This window comes from Physeter macrocephalus, chromosome 2, assembly GCF_002837175.3.
Source record: "Physeter macrocephalus isolate SW-GA chromosome 2, ASM283717v5, whole genome shotgun sequence".
Classification (NCBI taxonomy): Eukaryota; Metazoa; Chordata; class Mammalia; order Artiodactyla; family Physeteridae; genus Physeter; species Physeter macrocephalus.
This window is the reverse complement of record NC_041215.1, coordinates 37,835,306-37,857,769: the sequence shown is the minus strand read 5'-3', so window position 1 is coordinate 37,857,769 and position 22,464 is coordinate 37,835,306. Positions and strand designations below refer to the sequence as shown.

Here is a 22,464-nt window from a genome sequence, read left to right as displayed (position 1 = left end):
TGACAATTTTGGCTTACTCATCACAAAAGAAAAAAAGCCCACTGAAAAAGGAAATTTAAAAATTCAAGCTATGAAAATGCTGAGGATCCCAGAAAAAGAAGGGAGCACAGCTGTAGCCTAGACTCAGATCAGGTGGCTGCAAGCACTTGCGTGACACCGGCAGGACCTTCCAAGTGCCTTTTATCTTTTTCATTCGCAAATTTCACATACATCTTTATTCCCAGCTTCTCCTAAAAATCTGAAGATCTGGCAATGCTGGGCCAGCAGTGTGGGAGCCGACAACTATCCAGCACCCATCAGTGGACACCCCTTTCAACAAGGCAGGCCCTCTTGGCAGCCACCATTCCCACCAAGACCACTACTCCCACCTGCCCGCCCCAGCGTCTGGGTTAGAGGAACAGCTTGAGAGCAGTCCTGGAAAAGAGGCAAGAAAGGGCCCATCTCCCTACAAGAAAGGAAACACACGAGAGAAGAGGAATGGCACCTGTTCTACAGGTTGGCCAGAGGAGGAAGCTATCAGACACCAGCACCAGCCCACTAAACACCAACCTTTCCCTTCAGGGGAGCACTTCACACCCTGGGCAAGGAAAACGGCTTCACCAGCCTCAAATAAACCTGAGGCTCTTTTTGTAAAAGAATAAGGAAGTTGGAAGCTTTTAGTACATTTTTACATCAATTTGTACTCCACAGAAAAAATGAGTACAAGTGAGCTACGCTGGAGAATTCTAGAACAGTGACATTTTATCATGGTCTGCAGCAGGATCACATACAGTAAAAAAACAACTAATACTTACGCAAACATAAACTTCAATCCATTCCTACCACCACATAGAAAAATTAATCCAAAATGGGTCATAAACCTAAATGTAAAACCTAAAATTATATAACTTCTAGGAGAAAACCTTTGTGATGCTGGGTTAGGCAAAGATTTCTTAGAAACGATACCAAAACCGTGATTCATAAAAGAACAAGATGATAAAGTGAACTTCATTAAATTTAAAAACTCTTGATCTTTTAAAGACACTGTGAAGAGCCACAGACTATGAAATATATTTGCAAAGCATATATCTAATAAAGAACTCTCAAACCCAACAATAAGAAAACAAACTTAAAAACTGACAGGTAGAAAAAGATGTACACAAACACTTAACCAAAGACACACAAGTGGCAAACAGGCACATGAAAAGATGTTCAACATTATTAGTCATTAGATAAGTTCAAATTAAAACTACAGTAAGAAATCACTACATATTCACTAGGATGGCTAAAATTTAAAAGAATTACTATATCAAGTATTAGCAAAGATATAAACGAACCTGAACTCTCCTCCACCACTGGTGGGAACATAAAATAGCACAACTCCTTTGGAAGACAGTGTGGCAGCTTCTTACAAAGTTAAACATACGCCTGCCTTAAGAGCCAGCCGCTCCACTCCTCTGTATTTACTCAAGAGAAATGAAAAGGTATGTCCACATGAAGAATGTACACAAGTATTCACAGCAGTTTCATGTGTAACAGCCTCAGACTGCAGACAGTCCCAGCGTTCATCGACCAGTGAAGGGATAAGCAATTTGTGCTATTTTTGTACAATGCAATACTACCCAACAATAATTAGTAAGAAACGAACTACTGATATACACTACAACATGGATGTCAAAAATTATCCTGAATGAAAGCCAGTCCCCCAAAAAGGACATTCAATGTGATTCACTTATACAAAATTTTAGAAACTACAAACGATCTGTAGTGAGAACACAGATGACTGACTTCCTGGAGCCTAGGTGAGGTCACAAGGGGCAGGAGAAAACTTTTGGGGATGAGGGATATGTTCACACTAGACTGAGAAGGTGGCATACATCAGATCAAGTACCCTTTAAATATATGCAGTTTACTGAATGTCATTCAGACCTCCAGAGAGCTGTTTTAAAAAAGTTAAACAAGATGAGATGTTTCACAAAAGGAGATGGTGGTGCCATTTGGCCCTTAAATAATCTAGTGAGTAATAACATAATACTGCTTGTCCCAGGGAAGGGATGTTCCATAACAGATCCCAAAAGATGGCACAAAGTAGCAGGTTCTCTAGTTCTTGGGAGAGAAAGAGTGTGAATAAAAGCTATGCAAAAACAAAACAAAATCTCTTTTGGAAAGAACAGGTCAATGTGTCAAAGAGCTAGGGATTTAAAACTGGGACTCTAGGATTCACTGTGTCTTAGTCATGGGAAACCTTCATACTGCGAACATTACTCTGGTGTAAGTTCAGGGAACGTGAAGGCAAGGAGAGAAAGCTTGGGAGCAGGAAGACCAAGCTAAGAAGGTCTTTCTCTGGGCGTGAGCCACAGGGTGAACAAAGGCAGTCAGCATGGGAATGGAATGGGAGTCATGGACAGAAGGGCCACAGAAGGAAGGAAGAATTTTATGATTATCAAACTGGAAGAACTCAGGAAAAGGACGCTGCTGCTGTCTCCTCTCCTGTCACGTTAACTATGTGAGGCTAGGGGTTCTGAGGGACAAAGAAGCACCCCAGCAGACCCGTGAGGCTGAGCCTTTGGGTCAGAGTGTAGGCCACCACTGCTGCAGCAGAATCACAAAGTCCACCCTGGGTGAATAAATCCTGGAATGAGCCAACACCAAAATGCAGGCTCAAAGAGGAAAGTCCCATTAAAAAGAACTGTCTTTACAAGGACCAGACCCAAACAAATTCCACTTTCAATTATACCACTGATTTCTAAAATCGGAAACTATTCTCATGCACCTTGCACAGAAAATAAGACTTTCTTTTAAAGCCATAATCAAGGTGCTCAAGTTCTAGAGAGAAATCAGTTATCTCTAAAAATGTTAGCAACATGGAAATTCTACTTAGTAACATGGCAATATGATCTTTAGTTTCTAATAATCAACACTATTTCATAAATACATACATGTTCTGGCACAACTAGTTACCTGTAACAAGCTATGACTGGAATGAAGATCCGTGTTGTGGAAGGACGCCATAAATGCAATATATTGATACAAAGCTTTATGTGCAATAAGAATTAAGCTTTTATTGTACTTACTAAGAAGCCTAATTTTATGAACCAATAAATCAATTCAACCCCAAATCCCAATTCTATAACCACCCTTCTCAAAATCCATCCACTTGACATCCTCCCCCAGCCACACGGACAAAGCACTTTTGCCACCCAGCACATATGGCCTGCATACCTGTTTGGAAAGTAGGATTCGCTCCAGGGTACATGTTGGGGGAATAGGCGGGAGCTGCTGCTGCTGCGTAGCCCATGGGGAAACCAGCTGGAGAAAAACAAAGAACAATGTGATTTTAAAACCAGGGCTCCCACAGACCCAGCTGTCCTCAGCTTCTTCACCACAACTCCCAGACTGACTTCAGGAGCCCAACAGCACTGTGGGTGCTGAGCAGGTGGTCTCTACTTGTCTCCTCTCCTCAGAGCTGTGATGGGTCACAATCCTAAACACGTCTTTTAAACCTAAGAGTATAAATGCTTACAACTTTCTACAATTAAAAAAATTTATTTGACAGAAACTGAATTAGAATGAAGTAAAAAAAAACCCTAAGCTGAACTCAGGAAACTCCCAATTCTTCTGGCAGTTTTATTTTCGATTCTAATCACCTAATTTATTACTTAGCAAGAGTAATGAGAGTGTTGCGAGCTTCACATGCTAAACGGGCTCTAACCAGCACCATACACAAATGGAACTGGGAAAAATCAATCACACATTCCGTTTGCAAGCAACCTGACCTTTATTAACACAAATGAGGAATCCTTCATAAGACTAAACTACAACCACTAACTGATCACGTGAACACAACAGAAACATCAAGAAAGACGTAGTGTTTCAGTCAAAACCAGAGGGGCCTCAGTTATTCGCTCCAGGTCCCTCACAGCTCAGCTCGATCCATTCACCACGTGACAATGGGGCCTTAAAGAGCCTTCTCTACGTTCAGGGCACAGAGCCAAGATGACCCAGGTTTGCTAGTCTTTAGTACCGACACAACTGGTTGTGAGAAGCTGTAATCCCTCCAGAGAATTCTAATCTGCAGGGCTCCAAATCAACACGGTTGGGAACCCCCGTTCCCTCCCCTCCTGTCCCTCTTCCCAGTCACAGCACTGTCCTCCTGAAAACGCCCCTTGCAGAGTACCACGGACTGTCTCCTCCAACACCGACTCTACCTCCTTTCTGGCAGGCAGGGGCTGGCAAGCTAAAAATTACACTGCCCAGACTCCCCCTCTTGCACGAGGCTAGAAGTGATCCCAAATCCCAATCACTTCATAAAAACAAAAACTTAAATACCACTAGCTGTGTAAAAAAGACTTAGCTTTTTACAAGAAATATACTTGCAAATTATTTAGACAAAGGGCAAATACACTTAATACATAAATAACTTTTAAAGTTAAAAAAACGAAAACCCAAAAGAAAAAAAAAACCAACGGAAGACATGGACAGAGAGAACTGCCAACTACCATTTCTAACTTCAGGCTGGCACAAATCCAAAAGCTGAGGACATGCTTTCTTGGCAAGGTTGTGGGGTAAACAACAGTCTCACACCCTTCTGGTAGGAGTGCAAAGCAGTAAAAATCCTACGCAAGAAGGGAAATTGGCAGTACCTTTAAAACTACATCTGCGTTAGAAGATGTGGTATACCTACAATGGAGTATTACTCAGACATTAAAAAGAATGAAATAATGCCATTTACAGCAGCATGGATGTACCCGGAGATTATCATACTAAGTGAAGTAAATCAGACAGAGAAAGACAAATATCACGTGGTATCGCTTGCTTATATGGGGAATCTAAAAAAAAAAAAAAAAAAAAGATACAAATGAACTTATCTACAAAACAGAAACAGACTCACAGACTTAGAGAAAGAACTTAGGGTTGCCTAGGGGGGAGGGATAGATTGGGAGTTTGGGATTGACATGTACACGCTGCTGTATTTAAAATAGATAAGCAACAAGGACCTACTGTATAGCACAGGGAACTCTGCTCAATATTCTGTAATAACCTAAATGGGAAAAGAATTTGAGAAAGAATAGATACATGTGTATGTATAAGTGAATCACTCTGCTGTACACCTGAAACTAACACAACATTGTTAATCAACTATACTCCGATATAAAATAAAAATTTTAAAAAAGAATAACAGGAAAAAAAAATTCACATCTGCTTTTACTCTCTCCACTGGCAATCCCACCTCAAGGAATCCACCCTGAAGATAATTTTCACAAACACTATCAACTGCAGTATTACTGGAATAGCAAAAGACTTCAAACAACATACCCATGCAAAGAAACGGTTGAATAAAACCATGGAAACCCCCACAAGATAAAGGGTTACGCAGCAGTACTATGCAGTATAAAATACAAATAAGAACAAGGCAAACCTTTGTGAACCGACAGGGAACAATCATTAAGCTGACAAAGCCAAGTGACCACCATCACCTGCATCTCTACTCCAGAAAACAACCTGCTGTTCAGCCGGGGGGAGAAGGATGCAGGCGGAGAGCCTTCAGCAGCAGGGCTTTCCAGGGCCACTTCTGCCTGCCGAGGCCTCCTCTAACTGCCAGTGCTGCCCCAGGGCTCCCCAATGAGCCCGCTGACACTGCACACTCGCACCACGCTCCCGCACACCCAGTACTGCTTCCACCCCACAAGATCTTACAAGCGTTACCCACCCCTACAACGTCTGAACTCCTAACTCCATCTCAGTGTCCGATACCCTCATGCAACAAAGGCAAAATTAGAATATATAGACATAGTTGGCCTGGGGGCATGATATGTCTGTGTCCCCTCCAAAATTTACATGTTGAAACCCTAATCCCCAATGTGATGATATTTGGAGATACTTAATCGTGGTAATTATTTCACAACATATACATACATTAAATCATCACGTACACCTTAAAAAAACCCATGTTGTACAACCTAAATATATACGGTTTTTATTTGTCAATCATACCTCAGTAAAGCTGGGGGGGAAAAAAAGATCAAGCAACATGCTGTGTGGTTAACAAAGGAAGATATCAACTGGATCACCTATAATTTTTTAATACACTTGTTTATTATTACATTCCATGAAAAAAACACGAGGAACGGCAAGCCACAGGACCTTATGGGTGAAAAAGAAAAGAAAAAGATAAACTGATAATACAGACCACGGGTGATCCACAGACTGCAGTCAGCCAACAAAGTCTTTAAATTGTGTATTTCTTACGACTTAGAAAACCAGAGCTCAGGTTTGCTCCAAGCCACCCCTGCTGTTTAGAAGAGCCGCGTGCAACATCTTTGTCCAGGGATCTTTGGTCCCTCGTCTAGCCCCTGCCCTCCGTGCTCTTTCCCGCAACTGTGGGCGGGGGGGGGCAACCTGTGCGTCCAGAGGGGAATCCAGGAGCCAGAGCTGCAAAGGACTGGGTGAGGTTGCGGAGCTCCTCCTGCTGAAGTTGGGGAAGCCAGGGAGGGGATGGGGGGGTGCAGGGTCCCAGAGCTGGACCCACCGCGGTGGGATGCAGCCTCCTAGTCTCCCCTCCCCCACCTTACAGTAGGTTCCAATAATATTTAATTGCATCTCGGGCTCTCGGGCTTAAAACTCATCCACAGGCTCGCAGGTCCCTTGACTGCGCTCCTTCCTCTATTAGATAAAGTAGCGGGGCGGGGGTGAGGTGGGGGGGGAAGGACGGGACATGACGACAGGGAGGGGACTGGAGGGACCCCTGAAGTGCTGGCCTCAGCTGACTAGAGGTTGGGACCCATGCTGTCACTGACGTCAGAGGACCCCTTAGGGCTCAGAAGACCCCTTAGGGCGGAACTGAGGGGGACAGTTAGGAGGTGGTCTGTGTCAAGTGAGCATGGATCACCACGGGGTGAGGAGCAGGCTGACTCCTGAGAAGTACTGTTAAAAAGATGCGTTCCTCCCTCCCCTTGAAGGATGTGGGTGGGCTTTAAGGCTCCAGTCTCCACCCCACACTTTTCCAGGCCCGACTGCACCTCTGGCACCAGCCTTACTAGCCTGGCTTCCAGTCCTAGAACTTGCCAGGCTCCGGGGGAGAATCTGGGCTGCTGAGAGGGTCGCTGGGGGCTCAAGCTGCCCCTGGGTTTCGGAGGTGGAGGGAGGAAGGGTGAAGGTAGTAGTGGGGTGGGGCAGGGAGGGGTGAGTGCCCTGGGAGACCCCAAGAGAGAAACCCCACCCCACCCCCTGCCCCCTGCAGCTGAGCCGGATGCCTGAGGCTTTCCGTGCCTCTGGGAGGAGCCTGGCTTCTTCATCCCTGGGCTCAGAACCATGCTGAGCCAACTCCTCATCCTCCTGCTGCTGTGCCAGGGTTTCTTTTAAATGTTGTTCTTGGCTCATTTGGTTTTCAGTTCCCTAAACAGCAGTTTTGAGCTCTCCAAGCTATTTAAAAGTGTTCTCCTTAAAGTGAGACTAAAGCCCACTCTTCTGGAAAAACTACCTTCACTTCAGAGGAGATATTTTTTCCTCCCCATTTCTTCCTTCTACTGCCCTCTGAACAATCAAGCCAGAGTCAAGCAGCTCTGTGAGCACTAAGCAAGATAAACACAAAGACAATCACATCTAGCCATTTCACAGTAAAAACAAAGATATTTTAAAAGCAGCAGGGTCAGGGGGGAGGGAAGGGATATACTAACTCCAAAGAAACAAAAATAATTCTGACAGAAACTGGAAGACAATATAACTGCCTTTAAAGCGCTGAGAGAAAATTACTGCCAACCTAAAACTGTATACTCAGTACGGTAGGCAAACCCCGCCCCCCCCAAAAGATACATCATCAAATCCCTGGAACCTATAAATGTTACCTTATTTGGAAAAAGAGTCTTTGTAGACATAAGTTAAGGACCTTGAGATAAGATCATCATGGATTACGGGTGGTGGGGGTCTAAACCCAATGCCAAGTGTCCACATATGAAACACAGACGAGAAGGAGATGATGTAACCATGGAAGTAGAAGCCAGAGTGATGCTGCCACAAGGCTATTCATGTCAAGGAATGCTGAAAGCTTCCAGAAACTTCAAGAGGCAAGAAAGGATTCTTACCTCGAGCCTCCAGAGGGTGTGAGGCCCTGCCAACACCTGAATTTTGGACTTCTGGCTCCCACAACTGTGAGAGAATAAGCTTCTGTGGTTTTTAAGCCACAAACTTTGTAGCAATTTGTTATAGCAGCCACAGAAAACCAACACACTCATCAAAAATATGCTCCAAAAATGAAAGCAAAATAAAAACATTTCACAAACTAAAACAAAATTCACTGCTAGCAGACATGCGGGGGGGGAGGGGGAGAGGGAGCAAAAAGTGTTGTAATCTTTAGTCATCACTAAATAGCAAAAGAATTTTTCAAAAATTAAAAGAAGGAAAAATTTAATGAAAAATACTTGGTTAATCCAAAAGAAGAAAAAGAAAGTGAACAAAAAAACAACAGGTGCTATCAATTAGAAAAGAACAGTAAGATGGTGCATATGAACCCAATTATTGTCATTCCCCAGTATCCTAGGGGTATTGGTTCCAGGACACAATACACAAATCCACGGATGTGAAGGGCTGACCATATGTCAGTTACCATATTACTACAATTAAAAAATGAAGTTGTTGGGAAGTGTTTCTTTTTTCCCATTAAATGTAAATTTTAGAAAGTGACGGACAAGCCTCTGCATGTACTGGTATAAAAGTATAAAGTGGTATAAAAGCACTTCCTTTCCTTGTAATGTCGTGTTAGCTTTTGGCACTGAAGTTATGCTAGCCTCAAAATTCTGTAGGCACATTATTTCGCTATGTTTATCTCCCACTCCCATTCAAAGTACCTGGAGTGGTTACTAGGTCCTACACTAAACCCTTGCTGATCTAGAGAGTTTTATGAAAGTCAAGGAGACTAAAATACTAAAACCTAGAAAACAGGCAAGACAGGTATAAAGAAATGGATAAAATAAGAAGAAACTATAAAATTTTAAACAGATTTAAAGGTACAGAAATTTTCTTTTAAATGTAATTTTAAGACCAAAAAAAAACCCTAGAAAAGTACACATGGGAGGGAGATGCCAGAGGGAACAGATATGGGAACATGTGTATACGTACAGCTGATTAATTTTGTTATAAAGCAGAAACTAACACATCATTGTAAAGCAATTATACTCCCATAAGGATGTTAAAAAATCAAATCAAATTTTAAAAAGTGCACAGAACTGGTATGACAGGCAACCAATGTTTCATTATACAGTCTCTCAGGTAATGCTAATACCATCAGGTTTTGCCTATTCCCTGGTTTCAGATTTACACAGGATTCTCTTCAGCTATTTAGCCTTCTGTTAAACTAGTGTTAATTCATTAAAGACAGTAGGCCTTATCACTAAACCACCTTTTATCAATTCTGGAAAATCCTGGCACTCCTTTTCTTCTAGTCCCTCTACTTAGTCCTCCTGCAGCTTTTAATTCTCCTCAAAACTTCTCATCCTAACACTTCTATTTCTTAACCAGTTTGTTTCCCCCTTTCCTTACATTGCATTCTGGTCCTCCCTTTAGCAGTGTTTTATCTACAGCTTAACTTGAATTTTGTTCAAACGCCTTTTTTTTTTTCCATTTAAGTTCCAGTTGGTTCTTTTCGATATGATTCTTTCTTTTGCATCTTCAGTAATTCTAACCATGCTTGTGTGATATGGTTTCTACCTGTTTTGTTCCTGCTGTCTATCATGACTGGTGACTCTGACATGACGAATAACATCACAGTGTTCTGTAATAACTGTGACTTGTTAACAGGCAGAACTTTGTGGGAAAACCACACAACCTGGGTTGAGAACATTTGCCTCCACAGCAGTTCTACACCTGCTGCCGGCAGGTGCTCCAGGGAATAGTGCCGCCTAGAGACTATTTTTTTATGTTAGTTTCTCGATGTATGGACCCCCTGGGAAGGACAAGTAATTCAAAGTAGAGCCTGAAACATCCCTGAATAGTTACAAATTCTTAGAAAAGAGTTCTCCCTTCCCAGAGCCCAAGCAGAAACTGAAATTCCCCGCAGAGCAAGTGCATGGATTGTTTAGTCTACCTCTCCAATGGGAGTACCACCCTCTGGAGGAATCAGACTGATGAGGGGTCCCATTCCAACTCCCTGCCTTACAAGGGCCAAAGCCCTCAATTTCTGTCCCCAAATGGGTTGCTAAAACCCACAAATAACAAATACCCCTAGGACAGGCGCATCAACTCAATGGCCAAATGCTCTGGTTTTTACGTCGCTTTCATATTCAGCTGTAGAAATCTCTTACTTTCTTGCAAGTTCAGTTAAACGTTTTTGAAATGTTTTATTCAATTTTCCAGGGGTTTTTAGCAACAGGGTTTTAAGAGTATCTGTTCCACCATATCATCTAAACCCACAATTGTAATACTACAAATAACTATTCCTTTCAATTAGGACAGCAATTTGCTATTTTTGACCACCAACTCCTATTCCCCCAAATTGTGCTTCACCTCCTCCATCACAGCCCATGTTGGACTAGCAGACTTCAGTAAGGTGGGGAACATGACTCAGGCCTAAATTCATCAGCAGACTCCCCTCCTGGCCCCGGGTGCTGGCGTGGAGGGAACAAGATGAGAGCCAGAGCCAGATGAAGAGACTCACAGCCAAGGGAGGGGCTGAGCACCACAGAACCACAATGCGGAGAAGTGTGACCTGTGACCCACACTGAGAGGACACTGAGGAAGTGAAGCTGAGCACAGGAAATAGAGAAACTAGACACCAGTCCCCACCCTTGAAGCCACGAGATCAGCCTTTGACCAAAGCCAGACCAAGCTCCTGATTTTTCAATTCCATGAGCCAATACATTTTCTTCCCTATCTAAGCCACCTGAGCTGGGTTTGTCCATCGAAAGCATTCCTAGTGACAAAGAAATTCACCACGTGTTCAAAGTTCAATAATGGAAACAAAAGTTTACTTGCTTACCTGGATAACCAATTCCTTTGGCATTTGCATAGGGAACCCCAGAAGAACCCGGGCTATAAACAGGATTCATGATTTCAAGAACTAAAAAGGGAAAAAAAGTGATTTAGCCAAGCACTTTTGTTCTCAGGTTTTTCTCCATCATCAGTCTCAAAAGAACAAGAGTCCTTTCTCTAATATATTATAAAACAAGGCATTTCACGCTGCTGACAACCAACAGAGAACAGAAAAGGAACGCCAAAGTCCTAATGGGTGCTCACCATGACACTACAGGCTTTCCTTTATAACTCTCTTCGGTCCATCAGAAGCTAAGGGAAAAAATTATTCTCTGTGTCCCTGCTTAAAACCGTGAAAAAATATCTATAAATAATCTAAATGTCCTTATAACAGAGAACAGTCTTAACCAGATCTATCCAGAGCATGAAATAGCATGCAGCTGCTTTTTAAAGAGTTTAAAAATAGGTTGATATCATGTTAATTGGGGAAAAAAACGGTACAATACTGTAATGCAGTTATGCTCCCAAATTTGCACCTACACATATGGGCATGTGCACCTCTAGCACAAACAGAAAAAAGTCTGGGAGGAAATTAAAATATGAACAGTGATTGCCTCTAGATGGGGTGGTTCAGGGTTCATTTTGCACTTTTCTCTATTTCTGAAATAACTTAGGTTAAATATATATCTATTTCCTAAAAAAAGACAAATTAGCACAGCCTAGCAACTCTATTAACCCATTCTATAATTCCCAACCTTTTATGCCTGAAAAGTTCAAGAACTTGCACAGCTACAACCATAGGTTTATCCCTTCCTCTGAATTTTATCACCCAGTGTATTCTTAAAGTGTGAGCTTAATTAAGACTATCCAGGGCTTCCCTGGTGGCACAGTGGTTGAGAGTCCGCCTGCCGATGCAGGGGACACGGGTTCGTGCCCCGGTCTGGGAAGATCCCACATGCCGCGGAGCGGCTAGGCCCGTTGGCCGCTGAGCCTGCGCGTCCGGAGCCTGTGCTCCACAACGGGAGAGGCCACAGCAGTGAGAGGCCCGCGTACCGAAAAAAAAAGACTATCCAGTATTCCCTGACTTATGTGGTAGTAAGGACAAAGAGGATCTTAAATTTAAAAATAAAAACAGCAATGGGGCGGGGGGGGGCAACAGCTATATGGGAACTCTGCACTTTCTGCTCAGTTTTGCTGTGAACCTAAAGCTGCTCTGTAAAAAAAGTCTATTTAAAAAGAAAAACAGGCAGTTCCCTGGTGGCATAGTGGTTAGGATTCCGGACTTTCACTGCCGTGGCTGGAGTTCAACCCCTGTTTGGGGAACTGAGATCCTGCAAGTTGTGTGGCCTGGCCAAAAAAAAAAAAAGAAACAAAAGAAAAACATAAAATGTACATGTATTTGCTTTAGTGTCTGCCTTCCCCACCACATCCTCAGCTAGAATGTAGATACGGAACTGGAACTTAGGCCTATTTGCAGTAACTTCAGCCCCAATAACAATGTCTTACACAAAAAAAGGTGCAACTACCTGCTGACTTTCTAAAAAACACATGCACCTCAAAACACGCTAGGTATCAAATTCCATTACAAAGGCAAAATGCAAAAACAAACCACTTCATATTTTCAGCTCACCTGACTCAGAATATTTACAACCAAGCAGTTCAGTAGAAACTATACCTGGTCGAGTCCTTAACCTTTGTAACAAGTTCTAAAGTAGAAATAAATTGGGGATATCAGTGATTGATATTGATACTCATTACCTAAGTAATTATCTTATTTCTTTAACTTCCAAACCAAAAGGCAAAGATACTTTTTGATGCCATGACATCCAGAACCACAGCTAAGAGAGAAGTCTAGATCAGTGCTGTGCAACAGTACTTTCTACAAGGATGAAGATGTTCTCTATCTGTGCTGTCCAATATAGCATCCATTAGCTACAAGTAAACACTGAGCACCTGAAAAATGTGGTTAGAACAGGGTCCGATTTTTTAGTTTATTTAACTTCAATCTAAATCTAAATAGTCACGTGTGGCTAGAGACTACCACCCTGGACAATGCAGATCTACAGAACAGACTACAAAGAAACAAGGATAGGAAGGCATAGGAAGTAGACATGAGAATCAACTGTATTTTACCCCACAGTTTAAGAATAAACAAATTGGTACCTGCTAATCCCCATTTTCCTGCACTTTTAACCCATTTTTGGTGGACCTACAACGTAAGGATGTGGAGGTCTTCACATATTTCATCTACTTCTCTGATTCGACTCTCATCTCCGGGGAAGTGAAAACCTCCCCAAACTCTATTTCTCTATTCTGTGCCAGGATCTAATTTCATTTTCTTAATTGAATTCAAGATAAGTAAAGCACTACACAAAGGCTACAGGGGAAAAAAAGTCGCAGTCCCTGTTCTGAGTTGACAGTCTAGAAAAGTATTGTCCAACAGAACTTTCTGTGAAGATAGAAATGTATGTCTGCTCTGTCCACATACAGTAGTCACTAATGGCTACTGAACATCTGAAATACGGCTAGCACGACCAAGGAACTACATGTTTAACTTTAATTTTAATTGAACAGTCACATGGAGGTGATGGCTACTGTACTGGACAACACAGGCCTGTAAGACAGAAGACATAAATAATGGTGACTCAGGCCAAAGGGTGTTAAGTGCCATAAAGGAATAAAGTGTTCTGAGGGTTGAGTGGGGAGAGCAAAAATTCGAGGAAGAAAGGAACAGTCAGGAATCACCTGTATTACAGAGGTACTGTTTCCAATAAGCTCTAAACAGGTAGGATCTTGAAATGCCACAGAAATTAGAAAATGCAAGATGCACTCTTTAGGGACACTACAACTGGGCTTGTTTGGAGCTTAGGCTACATGTAGGGAATCAGCAAAGATGATTATGGAGACAGGTTAGACTGAAACCGTGTGGAGACACTTAAATGTGGGGCTGAGCAGGAGATGTCACCTGGTAGGCTGTGAAGCCGATGAACAGCGTAGCGTAGCAGTTAAACACAGGACTTATCATTTGACCTAGTAATTCCACTCCTAGGTATATACCCAAGACAAGTGAAAACATACATCCATACAAAAACTTGTACATGAAAGTTTATAACAGCATTATTCGTAACAGCCAGGAACTGCAGACAACTCCAATGAAGCGCTGAATACCACAAGGCTCTCCTTTCATGACCTGACTTACATCTAAACCAGCAATACAATCCTATTCCACATTTGCCACGAAAAAATGTATAAAATTGCAATTGAATTCTAAATACCGTAAGTTCCAAACTAACCAGAACTTACGTTTCCTGGAAGCACTTATACTTCCCAAGAGGCTGATAATAACTATTTCCTAAAGTGATTAAGAAGTCATAATTTAAAATTATAGGTTAAAAAAATAACAGGATTAACAAAAGAAAATGTTTGTACAACTTCTGTGAACAACTGTCATACAGCTTTTTAAATTACTTGTTCATATGATGAGAGATTTCCCAAAGATTGTGAGCCTCAAGGGCAGGGAAAATACCTTATTCAGCCCTGTCCCCCTGCATCTAGTGCTTGGTCCAGAGATAGCTCATAAGTATTTTCTGAATGTTCTTTAATAAAAGAACTGTCCAATGAAAACTATAGGACTCTTCGTAGCAATAAATATGAAGTTGAGACATTTATTTAAAATCTAATTCAGAACTGTTGAAACATATCTGTTATTAATTAGTGGATATGAACGCTGAACCCAATGACCAATCTTAACATCACTAACAGTCAAACTACTTATTATCCGCATCCTCATATGATGGAATTTCTCTGCATCATCTGAGGTGTACTGCGACTAAAACACTAATATCTGAATCCAATGCAGCCTATACATCTACCTCCCAGGTTACAGAAAAAGACAGGAGTTAGAGGAATATGCTGAACACCATGAATCAATCAGACAAAGCCAAAAGGAGGGCATTCTAGAGGACAAGGGGGTCCAGTTTCTTCACTAAGTCAATGGTCTGGGAAAAGGTGGAAGGTGAAGAGAAGGACAGTTCTAGATTAAGACAGATTTAATAAAGGCCATGAGAGACTTTTGTTTGGATCCTGATTTTAAGATGGAAAAAACTGTAAAAAGGTTATTTTAAGGATTTGAGGATACAAATGAATATGGGCTAGGTATCAAATGGCATTAAACAAACATTAATTTTGTTACATGTGATAATAGTATTTTGGTTATGTAAAGATGCATCAATTTTTAGAAGTTTGTATTAAACTATGTAATGACATGAAGTCGTAATTTAAAATATTTCTACATTAAAGGGATTGAGATATTACGTATATGGCTGTACACTGTATTTTTATACTTTTTAAATAATGAAAAATTAAGGAAAAATCCCACTATCACCACTCTGCCTGGGATTCTAGTGCCACTGGCCACCCAGAAACCACCAATTTCCCAGTCTGATTTGGTGTGGGCCGAAGATCACAATTCCAAGGCTAGATCCTAAGGGTATCACTTTTTTTTTTTTTTTTTAAGTTTCTCATTTGTAATGACTCAAATGTCAGAATCCCTATGGGTGGTTTGACACCTGCAGTACAATAAATAAATCTCAGATTTACCTTTAAAAAAAAAAGATGACAGCAAAAATTTCTCAACTTGAAAATCCAATAATAATCAGAGGGCAAGTACATTTAAGACCCATCACTGTACTACCTTCTCTAGTCTCAAAATACACCATGACCTAAACAAAGCTCCCACACAAAACAGTAATTCTAAAACTTTAAAGGCCTTGTCTTAGTATTTCATATCAATAAAACTAATGTCAAGGGGCTTAAATTCTCTCTCAGACAGCAATATACAAGATAAAATCCCTTTAATACAACCTAAACTGGAAATTCTCGGTAACATCTGATAACATCAAGAGTATATAATAAGATAAAATTCTAAACTCCCCCAAACTCTACCTTCACTATCAAGGTTTGCAATCTATTGCAAAATTCACATTTTTCTGCACAGAACAAATGGAGAGACTCCAATGATACAGACATAAAGTGGAACACAGACACAAGAAAAGTAACCATTAACTCTAGTACACTGGTGTACTGTTGCTTTAAAATTGCTCTCAACTGATCCAGGAAAAGAAGCTGTTTACATAAGACAAGTCTGGTAGACAAAAATTTGCCTGTAAACTACAGAACCTAAAAAAACTTAAAATATTCTTTAATTGCACTTGTTTTCTTTTTTAATACTTCTAATCCTCTACTTCTGCGGCATTATCCTACACCTTTTCCCCATGTTTGAAAATTCAAATAATTTTGACATCACAATTCTGTCTAACCTTAAAATGGAAATGAGCTGAAAGGCAGTTGTAGAGCAGAATACTAACTAAAAATCCTAACAAGTATATCAGGGCCTGATAGGAGGGCAGAGGCAGTAATAGCAACAGCAGCAGATGGTGCTTCCTCCTTCCTCCTGGGTTGCGGCACTTGCCTTACACACAGCCCAATCCTTCTACTATTCCCAAGGGCTGGAGGGAGGAAGAGGGGACGCTACCTGCTCGGCCTGTCCAGTGACTGCAGCACAGAACCTAGAGGAAGCCTGCAGTCTCCAACTCTTAAAGCCTGCATTTAGTCACAAACGCGACTAAACAAAAGTAACTATGCGAACACTCGTACTAAAGCAAGCCCGATTTATAAAGCTTAAAAGAGACAACAAAAAACTTCCCAGTGTGCAGCACAGTACCTTTAACGGTAGAAAACTTAGCCTTTAATTGTTCAATTCTTGGCTGTCAAAGCAAAAATAATCCACTACTTGTTTATTTACCAAAGTTCTAAAATGTCTCCCTACTATTATTGTCAAGTTTTTCATAGACTATTTGAAAAAATCAACTGAAATTACACAAGGATGATTTAAGAACTTAAGGAGGGGAAACTAGACAAAGCTTTTCATTTAAAAAATTGTTTTGCTTGGCAAAACACTAGAAAATATTTTTATGTAAGACTTTAATGAAGCATTAACTCATACAACCCATTAGACACATGCTTATATACACTATAAAAGACGACGACCCCGTTTGGGGGTACGTTGTAAAGGCGCATCTCTCTCTCAAAGTTAACCCAGAAGGGCCACGACACGTCCTTTCTGAAGAAAACACTGAACCCGTTCAAGGTAAGCTTCTGCCGGGCAAATGGAATAATGTTTACTCCTGTGAGTAGACAAAGTGAATAGTTTACACACTGGAAATGATGAAAATCCTAAGAACCTTAAACCTAAGTTACAAAAACACCACCCCACTGCTTCCCCATTTCTTGCACATTTTCCTGATCTGATCACCTGGACCTTAAAAAGACACAGAGAACATACTTGCGCAACGAATGCCCCTCTCACCGGCCCCCAGGCAGCGTCCCCGCCGCCCACGCCGCACCTGCCCGCGCGCCCGGTCGCCCAGCTCCGCCTCCCTCGGGCCTCACCGGCCCGCCCGGGACAAAGCACCACCGCGGGCCCGACCTTGGCGCCGCCCAGGTCGGCCGCACAAAGCGCCGCACTTCCGGCAGCGCAAGCCGCCGCCGAGCCCCTCGCGCGCCCCGCCCGCACTCACCGCGCCGCGGCGGCGGCCTGGGCCTCGGTGACCAGCGCTCGCCTGCCCGGGGCGGGCTAGGCGGTCGGGCTCGGCGGTCGGGCTCGGCGAGGGGCGCGCGCCGCGGAGGCCTGCTCCGATGCGGGGCTGAGCCGCGAGGCCCCGGTTGCCGCCGCCGCCTCCCCGGCCCGCGTTCCCGCTCGCCCCGCTCGGTCCGGTCCGCCTCTTCGCAGCCCGCGCTCCCCGCCAACGTTGCGCAGCCGCCGAACTCCAACCTCACTTCCGCCTGGAGCCCGCCGCGGCGGGGGCGCGCCGGCACGTGACCTCACGGCACCTTCCGGGCTCGGAGCTGGCGTGCGCGCTCCCGCCGGCGTCCGAGAAGCTCCCGGATGCGGAGGCAGCGGGGAGCTTCGCTGCGCGGAGGTGGTCGGCCTCTCTCGGAGTTTGGAGCCTGGAGAATTGAGTGACTGAGAGGTCACCGGCGCTCGGGGCGTATCTGTTGACTTTTTCGAACAAACGCTCATGTTTTTCTTCACGCTGTCTTTGCGCTCTTCGTGCAGTGTGGAAAGAACACAGTGGAACATAATTATAGGGTTTTATTAACTTAAGAAAAAAATGTATTCGGTTTCGTATTTTCAAACAGCGCCGCACTACAGGAACCCTCGTGTAAATGCTGCCGCGTCGAAGGGGCTGCGCATCTCCCGACTGTCAGGCTCCGCGCCTCTGGCGGGCTGGTCGGAGGAGCGGGAAGGTCCCGCTGCCAGCCGGGCGGCGTGGGGCTCGGCGCTGGGACCGCCCGGGCTCGCGGAGCCGCCTCGCTGGCCGCCCGCGCGCTCCGGCGCTCTTTGCGTTCGCTGTTTTCGATGCTCTGCATTCATTAAGTCACTTAATACTCATAATAAGTCGTTTTACAAATGAGGAAATTAAGGCACGAAGAGGTTGACAACGTTCTTTGAGAGCACACAACTCCTAGGAAGTCGACCCGGGATTGAAACCCCAACGTCTGCCTTCAGAGCACTTGCTCTGAAAGAGGGAGTTTTGGCTTTGCGCTTTCCCAGAGCTGCTCTTGCTGTTTCTGCAACGTTACTTGGACCCACAGGTTCCCTACGTGAGCTGAGAGCCGATGGGTCTGCCTTGGAGAAAGGTGAAGGAATCCTGTGGCCTGTACTCATCAGGAAGAGTCCAGGCAGTCTACCTTGCCCAGACCAAGCTGGGAACATGTGCTACGGTTCCTAAAGACTTTTTACTTGGCATCTCTAAGATTTCAGTGCAGGTTAAAATAGTTGCAAAGGACTTGATTTTTGGCACGCTATAAGTGATGATGGTTTTAAATAAAACTGGATGTTATTCTTTAAAACATACCCACCGTGGTGATTCGATTCCCACTATTTTCCATTTTAAAAATACATGAATTAGTTCTGGACTTCCCTGGTGGCGCAGTGGTGAAGAATCCCCCTGCCAATGCAGGGACACGGGTTCGAACCCTGGTGCAGGAAGATCCCACATGCTGCGGAGCAGCCAAGCCCATGAGCCAAAATACTGAAGCCCCTGCGCCTAGAGCCCATGCTGTGCAGCAGGAGAAGCCACCGCAATGCGAAGCCCGCGCACCGCAACGAAGAGTAGCTCCTGCTCGGCAACTAGAGAAAGCCCGCCGGCAGCAAAGAAGACCCAATGCAGCCAAATATAAATAAATATAATTAATTAATTAATTTTAAAAAATACATGAATAAGTTCTGTAACAGTATGAAATTCCATTCTTGCTTTTTCTCCTTAAACTCCTGCTTCCATACCACTGCGCCTGGAGAATTTAACCCTAATATATTTGTCTGTTGAGCATCTTTATTTTTTTAAAGTCACTTGTATCTGTCAGGATAGCTAGGAAATGCTGCAATAACAAGCCCCAAATCTCAGTGTCTTCACACAATAGAGGTTTATTTCTCACTTAATCAACATATCCAAAGCAAGTGGAATCATCTAAAAAACTATACAAACAGTAAGGGAATCCAGCAGCTAGTGATAATTGAAGTGAGAAAAAAAAAGATAGCTATCATGTATCTAAATAATTCGACGATAAAATAGAAGAAAAGATCCATTTTATACAAGGTTACTTATAGGAAAAATAAATAAACCAATATATAAATATAACAATATAATACCTAGCAATAAACTTTTGTAAGAGTTGTGCAAGATCTATATGAATAAAATTTAAAATAACCACCAAATGGCACAAAAGAACACTTAAATTCATGGAGAAAAACATCATATTCTTGGATAATTCTTCTAAATTTATGAATTTAATACAATTCCTATCAAACACCAATAATTATTTTTAAGTAGATAAAGTAATTCTAATTTACGCATGAGGAAAAAATCAACAAGAAAAATCGAAAGCAAGAATATCTGGGAAAATCCCTGGCGTCCCAGTGGTTAGGACCCTGCGCTTTTACTGCCAAGGGCCTGGGTTCAATCCCTGGTTGGGGAACTAAGATCCTGCAAGCCGGGCTGCGTGAGCAAAAAAAAAAAAAAAAAACTGCCAGGAAAACTTTGAAAATAAAGAGTAATAGTGAGGGGGCTACTAAACCTATCAGACAAGAAAACATATTTAAAATCCTCAATCAACAGTGTGTCACAGATGCATAAATAGACCAATGAAATATAACAGAAAATTCAGAAATACAAATTATTTTAGGAAGATGGTATCTGATAAAGGTAACATTTCAAGTCACTAGGAAGAAAGATGGACTGTTTAATAAATGGTATTGGGACAGAAATATAGCCATCTGAAAAAACATAAAATTGAATCTATACCTTACACCATACCAGAATAAAATCCAAATGAAAAAAGATATAAATGTACACCATGGAATCATAAAGAACAAGAAGAAAACATGGAAAATTATTTTTAAACCATGGAGTAAAGAAAGGCTTTTTAAACTGCCTCTCAAAATCCAGACACCATGGCTATGAAAAACTTTGGTGTGACAAAAATCACTGAGCATAGTAAAAAGACAAATGATTAACGAGGAAGAAATAGTCCCAACACATATCATAGTCAAAAGGCTAATCTCCTTAATATTCAAAGAGCTTCCAGAAGTCAGTAAGAGAAAGTCCTAAAACTCAGTAGAAATTGAGAGTTCACAGAAAAATAAGTGTCTCATAAACCTATGAAAAAAAAATTCAGCCTCACTCATAAAAAGAAAAATGCTATTTAAAACTCTTTGAGATAGCATCTTTTCACCTATTTGATTGGCAAGCATCAAAAAAACAGTCACTATTGTTGAGGCTGTAGGGAAGCAGACACATTGCTGGAATGGAGAGGGGACCATTTGATGATGTGTATCAAGACAAATATACAGAAAACTTTTCATCCAACAATTCCACTTCTGGGAGTTGCCCTACAAAGAAACTCTCTGAAGTGTAAAATGAAATAGGTTCAAGTTTATTCATTGCAGTATTGCTAAGAGTAGGAAAATACCCGAAGCAACCCTAGTGTTTGTCCTAAAGGACTGACTGAATAATATACTCCATAACTCAAGAAAGAAATGAGCAACCTTTCTATATACTGAAAAGGAAATATCTTCAAGGTAGACTGTTAAATGAACAAAGCAAAGAGTAGAACTGCTGTTATGGGCTGAACTGTGTCCCATACTCTCAATTCATGTGTGGAAGCCCTAAACCCCAGTGCCTCAGAATGGAACTGTATTTGCAGATAGAGCCTTTAAAGAGGTAATTAAGTTAAAATGAGGTCAGTAGGGTGGGCCCTAATCCAATCTGACTGCTGTCTTTATAAGAAGGGGAGATTAGGATACAGACAAGATAGATCTATGGACAACCATGTGAGTAGATGACCAAGCCAAGCAAGCCAAGGAGAGAGGCCTCAGGAGAAAGCAATCTTGTCAGCACCTTCATCTTGGACTTCCAGCCTCCAGAACTGTGAGAACATCAATTTCTGTTGTCTAAACTGTTTGTCTGTGGTATTTGTTATGGCAGACTTAGCCAAATGATTCAACTGTGCTAAAGAAGATTATGTAAAAAGGGGAAATGAAAATATATATTTGTAATTACTTTCATACAAACACAAATAATTGTAAAAATCCAAGAAAGTATTGGGTGGGCCAAAAGGTTCATTCAGTTTTTTCTGTAAGATGGATCTAGTAGCGCTTAGTTGTCTTTAACGTCATTCGAAACAATTTTGTTAGATTGTATGTGACAGCTGTCATATCAGCATGCCTTTAAAAAAAGACATCAAAATTGGTGAATTTTTGTGTAGCCATTTTAATATTGAAGATGGAAGAAAAAAAGCAACAATTTCGGCATATAATGCTTTATTATTTCAAGAAAGCTAAAAACGCAACTGAAACGCACAAAAAGATTTGTGCAGTGTACGGAGAAGGTGCTGTGACTGATCGAACACGTCAAAAGTGGTTTGTGAAGTTTTGTGCTGGAGATTTCTCGCTGGACTATACTCCATGGTTGGGTAGACCAGTTGAAGTTGATAGTGCTCAAATCGAAACAACTGAGAACAATCAACATTATACCACACGGGAGATAGCCGACATACTCAGAATATCCAAATCAAGCGTTGAAAATCATTTGCACCAGCTTGGTTATGTTCATCACTTTGATGTTTGGGTTCCACATAAGTTAAGCAAAAAAAACCTTCATGACCATATTTCCGCATGCGATTCTCTACTGAAACGTCATGAAAACGTTCCGTTTTTAAAACAAATTGTGATGGGTGATGTAAAGTGGATACTGTACAACAATGTGGAACAGAAGAGATCATGGGGCAAGAGAAATGACGCGCCACCAACCACATCAAAGGCTGGTCTTCGTCCAAAGAAGGTGATGCTGTGTATATGGTGGGATTGGAAGGGAGTCCTCTATTATGAGCTCCTTCTGGAAAACCAAACAATTAATTCCAACAAGTACTGGTCCCAATTAGATCAACTGAAAGCAGCACTCA

At 42.2% G+C, this 22,464-nt stretch overlaps 1 protein-coding gene across 1 annotated transcript in view; it reads right to left on the bottom strand.

Annotated features, from left to right (window-relative positions):
- Window positions 1-17,649, bottom strand: part of FAM168B (family with sequence similarity 168 member B) — a 35,947-nt gene extending 18,298 nt beyond the window's left edge. The window contains exons 1-3 of the mRNA XM_024114995.3: window positions 17,520-17,649; window positions 10,949-11,029; window positions 3,202-3,288 (exon numbers count right to left, since the gene is read on the bottom strand). Coding sequence (XP_023970763.1) covers window positions 3,202-3,288; window positions 10,949-11,018 — 157 coding nt within the window. The 5' untranslated portion in view covers window positions 11,019-11,029; window positions 17,520-17,649. The remainder of the gene's footprint in view (window positions 1-3,201; window positions 3,289-10,948; window positions 11,030-17,519) is intronic.
- Window positions 17,650-22,464: the final 4,815 nt, after the last annotated feature.